This window comes from Scylla paramamosain, chromosome 23 (assembly GCF_035594125.1).
Source record: "Scylla paramamosain isolate STU-SP2022 chromosome 23, ASM3559412v1, whole genome shotgun sequence".
Classification (NCBI taxonomy): domain Eukaryota; kingdom Metazoa; phylum Arthropoda; class Malacostraca; order Decapoda; family Portunidae; genus Scylla; species Scylla paramamosain.
In genome coordinates, this window is record NC_087173.1 from 10680636 (window position 1) to 10697135 (window position 16500).

A 16500-nucleotide genomic window follows, 5' to 3' on the forward strand; every position below is an offset into this window, starting at 1 on the left:
CAGCAAGGACAACATCAAATTTTGCTTTCATGTGTTTGACTGAAACAAGTAAAAAGAGTAACCTGTCCCTTAACTTGCTGTACCTCTCATCATAATGGAAAAACAGGAATAAAACTACAAACCTTTGTATTTTGTAGCTTTGCAATGGTTTCCTCAGAGGGCATGATCTTCTTTGTGGTCTTTCGGATGTGTGACTTGGTTCCTGCAACACAACACAAGCAGGTTACATGATGGAGACACTTGTCTTTTACTTTCAATAAAAAATTAAAATAAAAAATAAAAATTCTTCCTGTCTTCATGTGAGAGAGAAATCTAAACTGCTACAATAGATGTACAATATTGGCAAAATTATCTGAAACACATAAAACATGAAAAGAAACAAATCACAAGCAAACCTTCTGAAGGCACACAAATTTAACAAACATAATATGGTAGACAATACACTATTCAAATCAGGATCTTTGTTGAAAATACAGACTCATGGGAGAAAAACAGATACAGCTTTTTTTCTATCAGCATTGCATTGCTACAGCATCACATGACAGTGAAAACCATGATGAATAAAATATGTAATGAACTGCTCTATAATCCAAATAAGAAAATCAGATACATCACTGGGTACTGAGTTATCTGAAAGGGGCATTTGGAGTGACAAGATAGGAGGCTGAGAGCAATTTAAGTATGTATGAGAGACATGTTATGAGCATCTGTGCAAGTGGTGTAAACTGTGGAGTGGTGGAATGGGTGAAAGGGAACACAGTGAGGTGATATGGCCATACTGGGAGGATGAAGAGTGGAGAATATGTAAAGTGTGTGAGCAAAGTTGAAGGTGCTGATGGGAGAGGAAGGCCACTTGGGAGATGGAAGGCTAGGATCAACAACTGTATGTGTGGAAGACATGTTAGTAAAGGCCAGGAGTTTGAATAACCAAGGAATGTCTGGATGAGGAGAGGTGGAGGGTTCCTCTGCTATGGGTGCTCCTTTTGGGGGGAAGCTTTTGGAAGGAATGAGATATAAGAGATTTTAGACATATGGAACTGAAGCACTATCCTTACTTGAGTAAGTTCACCAACAATAAAAACTCAAACTGAACAACACTCATCAGGGAAACCAGTGAGAAGCATATCTGGCCAACACACTCACCCACTAAACAAATGACAAGGCCTTTAGGAAACCAGTAACTGTCTCCCTTCTCTTGCCTATGCCCTGAGGACAGTCTATTTCTTCTTTGATGTACAGTCAGCGCCAAATGAAATGTGAACTGCACGTAAACAATGGTAGTTAGCTGAAGTTGTAAGGTTTGGTCATGACCTGGATGATAGTGAAGCAGGAAAATGATATACAGTACTAATCATGGTCTCCTTTATTTGTTGATAGGGAATCCCTTCATCTTCAGAATTGATCTGAGCCTATCAGGGATGGAATCTGTTAAGTTTTCGGCAGAAGACCAGGCAATCCCCGACCACACCTTACAAAGGGCTGCCTTAAGTTTTGGGATGGTAGAAGTGTCTTCCTGTTGTAGTTTTGCTTTCACTATTCCCCAGAGGTTTTCTATTGGTGATATATCAGGACTCTGAGCAGGCCAGTCCAAAATATAGTCAATTTCAAAGCTACGGAGCCATTCCTTTATGATTTTAGCGGTGTGACACGGCACTTTGTCTTGCTGCAAGATCTCAGCACTAGTAACTGTGAAACAGTTTGCTAAATTATCGTTAAGGATGTTCAAATAAACCTTGCTGTTGACCGTTTGATCTTTAGGATGGATGACAAGGTCAGCCAAGTTGCCGAAAACAAATGCTCCCCACACCATGAGGTAGGGATCGTGCTTGATGCTCTTTATGGTAAAGCACGGGTCACAGGCTGATGAGTCATGGGGACACCACACTTTTATTCCTTTATTATCACTAATGGAGAACGTAGCTTCATCAGTCTAAAGCACCTTTTTCCACCCCACAAGGTCCCAGTCTTTATGACTCCTGGCAAAAGCACATCTCATCTTGCATTGTTTTTAATTTACAATGTTTTTTTACAAGCCCTCAGTTTTCGGTAGTCTAACTTTTTCCATATATTTCTCTGAATAGTGTGAATTGATACATTTCTCAGTAGGAGAGGGTTCTGTTCCTTCAATTGTTTTGCTGTAATGGAAGGATTTTTGTTCAACTCCTACTTTATGACACTTAAAGTATTGTCAGACACTTTTTTTTGCAGGTCCATCTCCATGTTTGTGGAGAGGAACACCCTTGCATCCCTCACTATGCCATTTTCTCACTAACACACTCACTCTTTTTTCAGGTGTGCCTGTAACACAGCCTATTTCACAATTTGTTTTCCCAGTCTTATGCAACTCCATGACATGAACTAAGTCAAATGGGCTAGTATGTTTGCCACACATTATGCAACAACAAGGATCAATGAAATATTTCAAGTACACACAATGTTATGGGCAGCCATAAATCCTTGATCGTCAGTCAGTAAATCACTTTGTTATCTGATGTTAAGTCAAACACTGGATCTGTTAAATCAGCTGTCAATGTGTGAGGGTGTGAGCTAAGTTGCAACGTATTCATTTTCTCCTGGCGCGTTTTTCAAACTGTGAAACAAATAGAATACCGTTTTCTACTAAGTGGCGCAAGGAGCACTGGGAGTTCGTGTTTCATTTGGCACTGACTGTAAGAAGAGCACTGGCCAAGGGCAACAAAAATAATGAAACAAAAAAGGGCCACTGAGAGAGCTAGTCCTGCCAAAATCAAAGTCAACAGGATCAGCCAAAACTGGAGGATGTGTCTTGAAACTTCTCTTGGTCCAGTATGTGCACATTCTCCTAATGTGGGAATTTTGCAGCACATAACCCTCATCTATAATGAGATCCTGGTGTACTAAGCCTTCTGTCACTTATGTTGATACTTTTATAGTGACTGAATAATGTGTGGTGAAAATAAATGAATAAATAAATAAACTAGCTTGAACCACTCACAACCCACCTGAGACATAGAGGTCAAGGGCACCCCTGAACATGCGTGGGAGGGAGTACTCCAGCATGGCCACAAACTCCTCCAGCTCCTCTGTTACCCCCACCAGGAAGTAGTTGTGGACCAGGTTGTGTTTGGCCAGTTCCAGGGCCCAGGTGGATCCTGGCACCCTACAGAGGAAGGCACAGGTAGAGGATTTGCTTTCTGTTGTCAGTGTCTGAGATGGCTGCCTGTCCCTGTGTATGGCCTGCATGTCCCCATGCATGTTAACCCTTTCACTGATATTTGACACATCTTTCCTTAATTGCTAGCCACTCTGAGACACCTCTTCTTGTTCTACAGCTGCCTCCAAACATTATTCTGGCTAGAAATTGCAGCATATAATCTTTAATCCCCTTTTTTCTTACTGATGCTCAGAATGATTTCACACATTGCTTCTAGTGGTATGGACTGTTGCATACTGCACTGAAAGGGTTAATAGCATGTTATAAGGTCCTGTAGTCATATTCTGCAGCTTAAGTTATTTCTAGAGCTAACATAATAAGGTACAAGTGGAGCATTAGATTTGTTTCACAAGTGTCTGAGGTGGTTGCCTGTCCTTGTGTGGCCTGCGTGTTCCCCACATGTTAATGTAATGCAGTGAGGACCTGTAGTCATATTCTGCAGCTTAGGTTATTTCTAGAGCTAACATAAAATAATTCTTTCATTTCAGGATACAATTCCACTCTTCTGCTGATATATTCAACATTCTAATATAGTTAAATGCTGGACATAATAAACACTTGCATGATATAATTCACTATAGACTCAAACACATCAATACACAGAATACATGAAATTTACGTGGAATCTATCCATGTAAAACTTAGGAGATAAACAACATAAGAAAAGACTTAAATCTCAGTTGAAGCAGAAGCCACAGACACACAGAACACAGCTATGCTCTTCTGAATGCAGTGGCACCATATGTCACCACTCAGAGGGAGCACTGGTTAATTGATTAAAAAAAGGGAAAGTGCCACAACACTGCAATCATGTGGCACTGCTACAAAATGTCCAATCAACTACAATGGTACGTTAAAACAATGACAGTAATAACAAAATTGTGGTAGGGTAAAAACCTAGTAAAAATCACTAAAAATGACAAGATGTAAGGGGAAATGGGATTAAGCAGTGATAAATGAGGAGCTACAGATTAGAAAGGCTGGTATTTGAATGTATTAATTTCAGAGGGAGCAGCACACACGCTCACCAACACTCAGCATAGTGTCCACAGAAGAAGGGAATCTGCATCCAGAGGTGCGTGGTGGAGCAGTCTTGGTGCTGGATGGCCACACACTCGTCCAGGGTCTGTCACACCAAGGGAGAGGAAGACTTGGGTCACACCACACCACATCGCCAAGCCTCAAGGAATGAGTATTGCAGACACAGCAAATATTCTCAAAATAATTGAACTTTGCAATAAAGCACACTACTACCTTCATTTATGTTGATTCATTTTTTATCTTTAGGGTTATTCAAATGATAGAAAATTCAAATATCATGCATTTGTACTAACTTGAAATTCATTACAATTAAACTGACGACCCATTCATCTAGACATCCATGCCAAATGAATGGTCACCAAACCCAAGCACTTACACACACACACACACACACACACATACACACACTATCTACCTATATAAGAGACCAGCAATCCCACATGGGGTGGCCCAGACAAAAGCACAACACACACAAATACACACATACATCATTCACACTCTTAGCCCTATCAGCCCCTGGTGGAAAGGAACAGTCTCATGGACCACTCTACTTCACACTCACACACACACACACACACACACACACACACACACACACACACACACACACACATACACACTTCAAATGAATTCAAATGCAGTACATCTTAACCCATGGATCTCTATAGTGGGAGAGAGCAGAACTGACCATCCATAAAAACAGAGAAAATTTAACCAAGAACCTGCAGTAAGTAAAGAAATCAAATACTAACTGCTGAGAAAGATAATTCATGATGGATTCTCCTTAAAGGAGTCAAATCAATGTATTTTTCTAGACCAGACTAAACTCTTACTTGTGGTCCCTAACCCAAGACTGAATGCTGAGGGAGAATGTAAGATGCTGCAATGTTCTCCTTCTGACCCTCTCCTTTCTCACTCACCATCTTGTCACCAGTCTTCTTCTGCACTCGCTGCGGCCTCAAGTCATCCCCATAACGGATGAAGTAGTAGTGGGACACGAGGCGATCCAGTGGCTTGCGGACGACATTGATGTAGAGTGGCTGAAGCTTTGCCCCGAATCTGTGAGAGGAGAGATGAGAGGAGAGAAGAGGTGGATGGATGAACAAGATATAAGTAATGGTGGCAAAGAGACTTGGATGACATTAATATAGGATGGCTGTAGCTTTGCCTTGAATCTAAGAGAGGATAAAGGAGGGGAGGGGAGGGGAGGGGAGGGGAGGGGAGGGGAGGAGTGGGGAGAGGTGAGGAAAGATGAGGAAAGGAAAGGAAAGGAAATGAAAGGAAAAGAGAGGAGAGGAGAGGAGAGGAGAGGAGAGGAGAGGAGAGGAGAGAAAAGGAGAGATAAGGAGAGGAGAGGAGAGGAGTGGAGAGGAGCGGTGAGGAAAGGATATGAGAAGAGAGGTAAGAAGAGAATAATAAGAGGAGAGGTGAGGAGAAGAAAGATGAAAAGAGGAGAGGAAAGGGGAGGAAAGATGAGAGGAAAGGTGAGGAGAGGGGATTAGAGGAGATGAGAGGAGAGATGAGAGATGAGATGAGAGGTGAGAAGAAAAGTGAGGACAGGAGAGGAAAAGAGATGAGATATAGATGGATGAGCAAGGTATTGGCAAGAATAACAATGAAAAAGCAACATGGCATAGAATATTGGGATAATACTGAAATAACATTAGAATGTTCATCTGAGAGAAAAGTTTGGTTAAGTTTAGATTCATTCAGTTTGTTAATTTCACTAATCCCTCTACTGTGTGTCTGGAAATTAGAAGGCTAAGATTTCTATGATACCCAAAACTTGTATTCTTTTATTTATTTATTTATATTTTTATAAAAGAGAGAGAGAGAGAGAGAGAGAGAGAGAGAGAGAGAGAGAGAGAGAGAGAGAGAGAGAGAGAGAGAGAGAGAGAGAGAGAGAGAGAGAGAGAGAGAGAGAGAGAGAGAGAGAGAGAGAGAGAGAGAGAGAGAGAGAGAGAGAGAGGGCCCACTGAGGTGCCAGTCATCTTAAGAAAGATATACTATAATACCTCAAAACTTGTATTTATTTTTTTATGTAAGAGGGGTGACTAAAAAAAAAAAAAAAAAAAAAAAAGGAAAGGTGCCAGTCCCTAAAGAATGGTATACTAATATGATGTCTGTATTCAGTGAGAAGATATCTGAGGTAAGCACCTAATACTCACTCACCTGTGGAAGTCCAGGTAGCCCAGATGACCATGGTAAATGGCTGGCTTCTTCTCCTCCCAGTTTGAAACATTGTATACAAACCGCATCTGAGAGAGGGAGAAGTGAGGGAGTGTGAATGATTTGTATATGTAGTAAAGTTCCAGATCTGTTAGTGTTTGAGAAAGGGGGAATTCAAAGCTTGTGCATGATTTATATATGTAGTAAAGTTCTAGATCTATTGGTGTTTGAGGGAGGGGGAATTCAGGGAGTGTATATGAATTGTATATGAAATGCAATAGTGGATCTTTAGGTCTGGAATCTTTATAAGCATCTACATGAAATAAGTTAGATAAGGAACAACGTATATAGCAATTTTAAGCCAATAAAATGTCTGTAGGCTGTAAAACAAGAAAAGATGTCTCAGAGTGGTTAGTGGATAAGGAAAGACATGACAAACAGCAAGGAAAGAATTAAATAAAGTGATAATGATACAACCAGAAAAAATGTAAGACCCCTAAGCTCCTAGCCAGGTGAAATAAGATAATAAAACATGCAATAGAGATGATAACTAACCTGGTCAGTGAGGGACAGTGTTGGGTTCTTCTTGGTGGTGTTCACATTGATCACACTGAACTTGTTCTTGGAGCAGAGGTCATAGGCGAGGCCGATGAAGGATGTGGAGCCGGTCTTGGGGATGCGGTTGTAGATCACCACCAGGCTGTCCAAGTCCAGCCCTTTGTTGTTACCACTGCTGCCACTGCCACCACCACCACCACCACCAACACCGCTACCTCCTCTTCCTCTGCCTCCCTTTCCCCGTCCTCCCCCACCACCTCGCCCCCGCCCTGAGTTGCTGTTGATGTTGTTGTTGTTGTTGATGTTATTGTTGTTCGTGCTACTGCTAATGCTGCTGTCACTGCCATCCTGCCCCAGTGCTGCCCCGCTCATCTGCAGCTCCATGGCTGGTGTGGCAAAAACAAAGCATTTTCAAAACTTTGCCTTTGACATCAAATGTCTCATGTGTTAAGAGAGGGAAGAATTCAAGGCTCGTGTATGATTTGTATGCTGCAACTGGTGTGCTGTAATGTGTTCTTCCTTTATGTCTTGCTTTCACAGGATCTGCTTGTCAAGTGGCCTTTAATCATACATATTCTGGCTTATAAATGAATCACAATTCATTAACATTTTAAAGTTTTAAAAGTCTGAATGAAATAAATGTATCCTTAGCCCTGATTTTTAACAGAATCTTCATTGACAGTCTAAAAAAGAACACTTATAAAGGATCAAATGGAGAAAATTAAAAACTAAGAGCTGATCCTCATTTACTGCTTCTTTTTCTTATTCATAAACAATTCTTAAGGAACACAACTCATTTATTACAGTTCTTAAGGAACACAACCAACCTAACTAAACCTAACCCATGCTGTACTCAGAGGACTCACAGTGGCTTTCAATGTAGTTCCGCAGTGTGCAGACCTCCTTGGCCAGGTGGAGGTACATGAGTAGCACCACGCCGCTCACACCCACCAGCAGCAGCACCACCACCTTGGAGGCCGGCAGCCGTGAGGTCGTCATCCTGCTGGCAAGGAACACAAACCTGGCTAATAACAATATAAGGACTTAAGAAAATAAGGGAAGCTGCAAGAAGCCATCAGACCTACACACAGCAGTCTCTGTATGAAACATGTCAACTTATTTCCACTTATCATCCTTATTTATAAATCTGTCTTATCTTCTTTCAAAGCTCCCTAATGACTCAGCACTAACAACCTGATTGCTGAGTCCATACCATTCATCAACTACTCTATTTGAGGACCAATTCCTTCCCATCTCTTATTTAAATATAACTTTTTTCAAGCTTAAACAATTATTTCTTGTTTTATCCTAATTACTGATCCTGAGAATTCTGATTATGTCATCCTTGTTATATCCCCTATACCACTTAAAGACCTCTATAAGATTAGTACTGTTACCCTTGCCAAGTTACCATGGTCCCACTAAGGGCATGGAGAGACAGCTGTGGGTGAAAAGTGGACAGGAAAGTGATGGAAGTGACCTTACTTTAAATAGAATGACAGCAACTGGGAAGAGGAAAAAATTAACAAGTTTGAGTGAAATACAGCACATCCTTGATCAATCACCCCTCTCGTTATCTTTTAGTCTTTCAAACTCATTTTCTAAATCTGCTAGACTAAGCTAGTCATGTGGTTAAATCTATATCTATCTATCTATAAAGCCAACAATCCCACATAAGGGTGTCCCAGACAAAGAACCACACACTAATACACTTACCATTCACTCTTATCACCATCAGCCAAAGCAAATCTATACTAGTTGTCACAAATTTTTTATCATTTACTCATCCTTTACACAGATAAGTTTTCAAACTTACACATACTTTCTCTGTTAGTCTTTTTAAAATCATACTCTAAACTTGCCATTTCATGCAATACATGGTATAGTAGTCATTTGGTTAAACTTATACAAGATGTCACAAATTTCTTATTATTTACTCAGGCTTTACACAGATCAGACTCCAAACTCACACAAACTTTTCCTGTTAGTTAGTCTTTTGGCTTTACACAGATCATATTTCAAATTCACACATACTTTTCCTGTTAGTTAGTCTTTTGGCTTTACACAGATCATATTTCAAACTCACACATACTTTTCCTGTTAGTTAATCTTTTAAAATCATACTCTAAACCTGCCATTTTACTGAGCATTGTAAGGTATAATAGTGACTTGATTATATCTATACATAAATTTCTTACCATTTACTCATGTTTTTAAACTGATCAGACTTCTGAATTCACACATATCAAGAGAAACAATCCTTCAGGGCTGACAGGGCTAAGAGTGTGTGATATATGTGTGAATGAGTGGTGCTTTGTCTGGGCTACCCTGTGTGGGCCTACTGGCCTGATGTATAGACAGAAGAGAGTAAAAATGAATAAAATGTTCACAAGCACAGCATCAGTAGCACTTGAGATGGTTCACAAACAGAAGGCTGATGGCATAGGGTTCACAGAACTCAAACACAAAGGTGATGATGCTAAAACACTGATGTGCTTTAGTTGACAAGCCTGATAGCATTACGCAGGATGTGGAGCAAGAGAGATTTTCTTATCTAAGGACATAAAATCCTATTTACAACATTCACTCAGACAGCTACCATTGTTCTCTCTTTTACTTCATCTATTGTTTTTTTCTTTAGGGGTCATATCAAGATAAACCATCACAGCTATGATTATTGTGAGTAATCTTATGTTATTGTACCTCTGAATTATAAAAACCGCAATACATTATTTAGGTTAAGGTAGGAATAATTCTAGTTAGGGTACGTTACTTTAGATAACTCAACTCAACCTAATCCAACCCAATAATAGTGCTCTTTTTTTTTCAAGAAACACTATATTATTCACTGTTATACACAGCATTACATTTGCTATTAAAGTTTTTCTTGGAGTGAGGTAAGAAGCTACATGTGGCAGTTAGATTAACTTAGGTAAAAAGGAACAGTTTGTAGCAATCAATGATAAAAGACCCAATACATGATTTCTGAACCTGTTAATTATTACAGTCCCAACAACTAAGGTGCTTATATTTGCTTTGCCTGTTTGATCCCCAGTGACAATTAAGGACGCGATTCTACTAACTTGGAAATGAAATAACGGTTGTGTTTGGTGTAGTGAAATACACAGTGGACAAGATCAAGTAAGAAAGAACTGTACAAGGCACCAACTCTCAACACTTGGGAAATGACAGAGGAGAAATAGCTGTCAGACACACAATGAGAGACATAAAACCTTCTGTCCTCTATAGTAATAAGTAATGTATAATGGGTAATGTACTTTCTTTGCAACTCACCAGCATTTCATAGTGACGGCAGGCACACACACACAAACACCTCTAACTTGGAACACAACCTCTGAGGGCAACCTAACTCCATGGGTAACTTCACAACACAAAGAAACACCAAAATATGCATGCAAAACTTGAATAAAAAGGTAGCATTTGTAAGAGGCACCACCAGATATACATAGATAAGGGTCAAGTGGGCAGTATATGTGATCTGAGTGATCTGTCTTATCAGTACCCTCCAATTAACATTTCCGGTCATAAACTGCCTTCCTTCTCACACCAACTGGCCTTCAGAAGATAAGGGTACAGACAAATCCCTATTTTCACATTTCAAGGCATGTCATTGGCCTGTTACTCTAGCGACAGGAAAGATAAGTACTTATGCGGCTGTGCGCCAGTTTGTGAGGAAATAGAAGAAAGGTGAAAAGTCTCTTCTAACATCAGACATCCAGGACATCGTAAGACTAGACAAATCCTTACTTTCGCATTTCAAGACGTATCACTGACCTGCTACTCAACTGACAGGAAGACATGGTACTTATGATCCCATGTGCCAATTTTTGAGGTGAGAGGAAAATGAAAGAGTAAAATTCTCTCTTTTCACAACAACAGAACTACAGAGTATCACATGACTGAGACAAATCCCTTATTTTCACATTTCAGTATATGTCACTGGTCTCCTAGTCAAGGAACAGATACACTAGGTACTAATGCTCCTAAGTGTCAGTTTTTGAGGCAGTGGAAGTAAAAGAAAGGTTAAAAATCTCACTTTAAAATCCCAGAGTCAGCTGGCGGCGAGGACCACAACAAACATGGCCACTGCACTGTTGCCAGGTCTGAATTAACTCTACTTCAAATGCTATTATTGATTCAACACAGCCAGCTCTAGTCCCTTTCCCCTCCCAGATAGAATTTTTAGGCCTTTCTCCACCTACAGGATCCCCAAAACCACGCCCGACATGTCTAGTACGGATGGAGGAGTGAGTTAAGGTTAGGTTTCTAAGTATGTGGCTCCAAGTTGGTTTTCTCATTACTCTGTGTTTGTGTCTCTATTTCAGAATCTTGCAGTCATTTCCCAGATTATTTCGTATGTGGCAGTTTGGTGTGTCTGTTGTTGTTTGTTGTTCATGTTTTCTCATTACGTACTATATGGATGTGTCTCTAGTATTTCAGAATCTTGCAGTCTTGTTTCAGATTATTTCGTGGTCTGGTGCATGTGGTGTTCCTTTTCCTCGTCTTTCTTGATCCGCATCCTTTTTTTTTTTTTTCTCTCTCATTACTGTGTTTGTCTCTATTTCAGAATCTTGCAGTCTTTTCCCACATTATTCTATGTGCTGGTGAGTGCCAGTTTGGCGTGTGTATAATGAATGGGCAAAGTATTTGATTGTGGTGGCTGTTATTCATGTTTTATTAGTTATTAGGGTGTGTGAACGATGGATTGAAGGGTGGTGGGTAGATTAATTCTCTCTCTCTCTCTCTCTCTCTCTCTCTCTCTCTCTCTCTCTCTCTCTCTCTCTCTCTCTCTCTGTCATAAAAAGTTATAAATAAATGCCGGGCGATATAATCTGATCACACACTCAGAGAGAGAGAGAGAGAGAGAGAGAGAGAGAGAGAATGCATGATAAAATATCATTGACAAAAAACCTCAGTCCCTGTAATGATAAATAAATAATAGAATAGATAAATAAATCAATAAATGAGACAAGAAAAAATGATTAGATAAAAAAAATAATCAAGCAAGAACACACACACACACACACACACACACACACACACACACATGTCCTGTCACTTAATATTTGCAGGCCAAAGCTATCATATCAAGGACACACACACACACACACACACACTCTCTCTCTCTCTCTCTCTCTCTCTCTCTCTCTCTCTCTGATAATTTTCTTAAATTCTCCACTTGTCTTTTTCTTCCTTCCTTTCTTCCATCCTTCCCTTATTTTTTTTCCTATTTATATTTTCCTTCATCTTCCCCTTCTTCCTTCCTTCCCTCCATCTTTTATTTCTTTCGCTTTTAGATTTTCTTTCGTCTTTCCTTCGTTCCTCGATCCCTCCCTTCTCTTTTATATATGCGATTCATTCCCGTTCATCTCTACCTCCTACACCCCTCTCTTGCCTGGTCCCCTTCCTTGGTTCTCTCTCTATGACTTTCTGAAGACAGATTAAACACACACACACACACACACACACACACACACGCGCCTCCTGAAGTCACGTAGCTCGGGAATAGATAAGACTCCGCCCTGTGACATCCAGCCCTTTGTCACGAAGTCGTTCTCTTCTCACTGTCTCTGTATCTCAATGCTTCTTCCATTAGCTTGACAAGGATAACAGAGAGAAGAGTTTAAGAGTCTATAAAACCTTGAATCTTCTCCATGTTTGAGGGTGTGGATGTTTTTTTTTTATATATATATATTTTTTTTAACCTTTTTTTTTTTTTTTTGCTCCAGTGAATTCCATTTGAAAATATTTTCCATTGTTATTTTATTTTGTTTATTTATTTATTTATTTTTTTTACACTACCTAGTTGCTTTATCTTGTATACTTATTTAGTTTCTCTTGTTTGTTTTTATTCATTTGTTTATTGATGTTCTACTTGCACCAAATAACTGACTTCTTTCTTTTCTTCCTTTTTTTTTTACTATTCTTATTCTTCATTGTTAGCCCATTCTATTAATATATTGCACAATTAACATTTCGTACCCCACACAGTTCACAATTTCTATCACTATTTTTCACTATAAACTCAGCTTTTTAAAGCCTTATTTGTATTTTATTCAATTAACTTTATTTTTCGCATTCCACACAGTTAGATCCCATTCATATCAATATTTCACACAAATTGATTTACACACGACTGAGTTGTTTTCTTCGTTCTTCGCTATTGCCTCACAAAGTAGTATTCTTATTAGATTTTAACACGATTAGACCAATTTCTTACAGATATGTTACATAGTTATTAACTTTATGCACTATTAAGTTGTTTTCTTATCAATATACCACATAATTAGTTTTCCACGCTTCGCTCTTGCCTCACAAACGACTAGACTGTATCACTAACCACACGAACCGAACCAACATCATCTTTTAATTCCACACAATATTTTTTTTTCACTATTCTCTCTTGCTCCACAAACCATTCATATCAATAACCGCACGAACCGAACTTCAAATCCATCACATTTTCATTGTTATCTCGGCAAATACTCAATACAAAACAACACTGAAGTACGTTGTTATTTCGTCCAGTTCTTAGCACAAGAAATCACACTGAAGATTCTGGTCACGGTAAAATTTGTCAACTCATTAGCGTGCACTGAATAAAGGCGAAGTAAGCCAGTCACCCCGTACCTCTCACAAGGCTTCCTGAGCGACATACTCATGGGGCGGTGCACTCACTCACACCCCCGTCGCGATACCAGCGTCTGCCCTCCCTCAGCGCAGCGCGGGGAGTGAATTTAAGACTTGGCACGTACCTGATGCGAGAAACTAAGTGCTCAGGCAACCATCATGACTCTCCCTCTCTCTCTCTCTCTCTCTCCCCTATCCTCCGCATTTTTCGTTTGAAGCTTGTCTGTTGTTACAACTAGTATGAATTCTGTCTGCCTGTCTGTCTGCCTGCATGTCTGTAGTGTGTCCGTCTCTTTGCACATTGTTTATCTTTGTCTCTCTTTGTCTGTCTATCTGTCTGTTCTATCTGTTCCTGCGTGTGTATAATGAATGTGTCTGTGGATGTGTTTTGTCTTCGTCTCTCTCTCTCTCTCTCTGCCACCCTTCCTTTTTCTTACAATTTACTTTCTCAGTATGTAAAGTCATCCGGGCACCGTGTCTGCTGTCTCGTCCGCTCCCCTCCACTTACCACGCCCTGACGCCGCGTTCCTTCCTCTTCCTTCACTCTTACCCGCCCTTCTCTCTCCCACGTCCCGTCTGTCACCACTCCTCGCTGTTTTTTCCCTTTAGTTTCTTCCCGTTCCCTCGCAGTTATGGTCATTTACTAGACACGGAAAGACAGATGCTTCCGCTGTTTCAGGCTAGCCATCTCGTTTCTTGTTCCTTCTCTCCTCCTCTCTTTTATGTTTAGGGTATGTTGTGTCTCTACGCAGTGGGTAGAGGATGGTGTGAGGTGAGAGTATAGTGTAGACTGTAGTGTGTGTTGTGCAGTGGTGGTGTTTGTGAGACGAGAACAGAGTGAGGCAGTGTGAAAGGAGTTAAAACAGTGTGGTTGTAAGGGGAGAGATGATTAATTGTGTGCCTGTGAAGTCAGAAGTGATGCAGGATGATCATGAAAGAATAAGTAAAGTGAGGGCAGAAATAAGCAGGATAAGTAGGAAACAAGTGTGATGTGAGGAAGGTGAATGTGATATAATACATGTATGATGTTAATGCAATGGGGCAAAATGAGTGTGAGAGAAGTGTGAGGCAGTGTGAAAGAAGAGGGAGATGAGGCAGGATACATGTAAGAGAAGACGATGAGAAGACAAATGCGAGAGAGAGAGAGAGAGAGAGAGAGAGAGAGAGAGAGAGAGAGAGAGAGAGAGAGAGAGAGAGAGAGAGAGAGAGAGAGAGTACATACGAAAGGACAAATATGGCAACGCAGTCTAGTAACCATGAAAGAAGGCAGACAGAGAGAGAGAGAGAGAGAGAGAGAGAGAGAGAGAGAGAGAGAGAGAGAGAGAGAGAGAGAGAGAGAGAGAGAGAGAGAGAGAGAGAGAGAAATTTGCGTGAAAAAAGGGAAAAAACAAAACAAAAAAACAAGACAACAAATATGAAAGAAGGCAAGGAATAAGATGATGAGGTTAAAAACGGCACATGTGAAAGAAAACAAGAGAAAAGCAAGAGAGAAGAATTGTGGGAGACAAAGAAGATAAGGTAAAAAAAGAACACATGTGAGGGAGAGACTAGGCTAGAGTGACGGGTTGCAGCGTGAACGAAGAGTGACATTGTGTGCCAGAAGTGTCAGATAAAGGATAGTGAGACACACGATTATGACAACACAACATATTATTTCACACAGACTGCCGCCTCCTCCGACATACAAGACTAGAAGTAACACATGATGACCTTACGCTTCTCTGTTTGTGTTGCGAGAAACGCTGTACGGAAGTAAAAATTCACATTGCATCCATGCATACGTCAGAAGCATGTGTACTTATGCTGAACACTTCCAGCATCTCCTGACAGTGAACATGATGCACCAGGAACGATGGTGACCCTTCTCATGATTTCCTTATTCTGAAACGCTTCGCTCTTTTACCACGGGAATTTTCAAAGGCCACAGAGATGATTACCCGGGTTCCCAAGAGTGTTTCTCCCGTTTAACATGTATAAATATTGTTAATCTGACACCAAAACCGTACAAACACCCTCGAAAACTCGTGTAACCAACTGCATAAAGAGCCATTTGAATGTAATGGGATGCGGCGCAGTTTCAAAATATGGTCCTCAGTCCCGCCTCAGGAAGCTCGCAGGGAATCAAGCAGATGAGAAAATAATGATACGTAATTTTGATACACTTAAGTAATTTTGATACATTTAAATGATTGAAAACAGAGATACACAATTAAATATATCTTTACATGAAAATCGGCCATCCTAGGTACTTTTGAGCAGGTTAGGATAGGTGTAAGGTAAAGTAGGATTCAGTTAGGTGAGGTGAGGTGTGATAAGTAGAAAGATTAGGTAAGAAAAGAAAAGGTAAAATAAGTTAGAATAAAGTAAGATTAGGCTATGATAGGTTATGTTTGGTTAAATTTAATATAACCTAATCTAATCTATCCAAGACCCCGCTCGTAAAATACCTGGGATGGCTACTCTTCAAAAAAAAAAAAAAAAAAAAAAAAAAAAAAAAAAAAAAAACCGAGCTAATACGACGATTCCGTCACTAATAAGGGGTATAAAATGTTAACAGAAGCCGACACCCACACAGCCTCAATCCCCAGCAGACAACCCGCACCTGCAGCTTTCTGGGGGGGAGCACACACACATTTTCTTTTCTCTTTGTCTTGATTCCAACACTAAAACGTGTCTTAAGATTAAACCAGGAATACTAACTTACCGACACACCTCTAAGGAGACACATGTCCTTGCCTTCTTCCCCTGGTCTCCCTTCACACTTGACTTAATCTGGATATTACAACATGCGTAGCCTAAGGTAATGATCTAATGATAACTGCACATCTACAGTTATCCCTACATCACTGACACACCTAGAAAGAGTACTTTACACATTCTGGAGGTTA

At 40.2% G+C, this 16500-nt stretch overlaps 1 protein-coding gene across 1 annotated transcript in view; it reads right to left on the bottom strand.

Moving 5' to 3' along the window:
* Positions 1-13753, bottom strand: part of LOC135112155 (heparan sulfate 2-O-sulfotransferase 1-like) — a 31721-nt gene extending 17968 nt beyond the window's left edge. The window contains exons 1-8 of the mRNA XM_064026229.1: positions 13613-13753; positions 7828-7961; positions 6959-7347; positions 6407-6492; positions 5155-5293; positions 4222-4319; positions 2982-3139; positions 123-202 (exon numbers count right to left, since the gene is read on the bottom strand). Coding sequence (XP_063882299.1) covers positions 123-202; positions 2982-3139; positions 4222-4319; positions 5155-5293; positions 6407-6492; positions 6959-7347; positions 7828-7961; positions 13613-13644 — 1116 coding nt within the window. The 5' untranslated portion in view covers positions 13645-13753. The remainder of the gene's footprint in view (positions 1-122; positions 203-2981; positions 3140-4221; positions 4320-5154; positions 5294-6406; positions 6493-6958; positions 7348-7827; positions 7962-13612) is intronic.
* Between the last annotated feature and the right edge of the window lie 2747 nt (positions 13754-16500).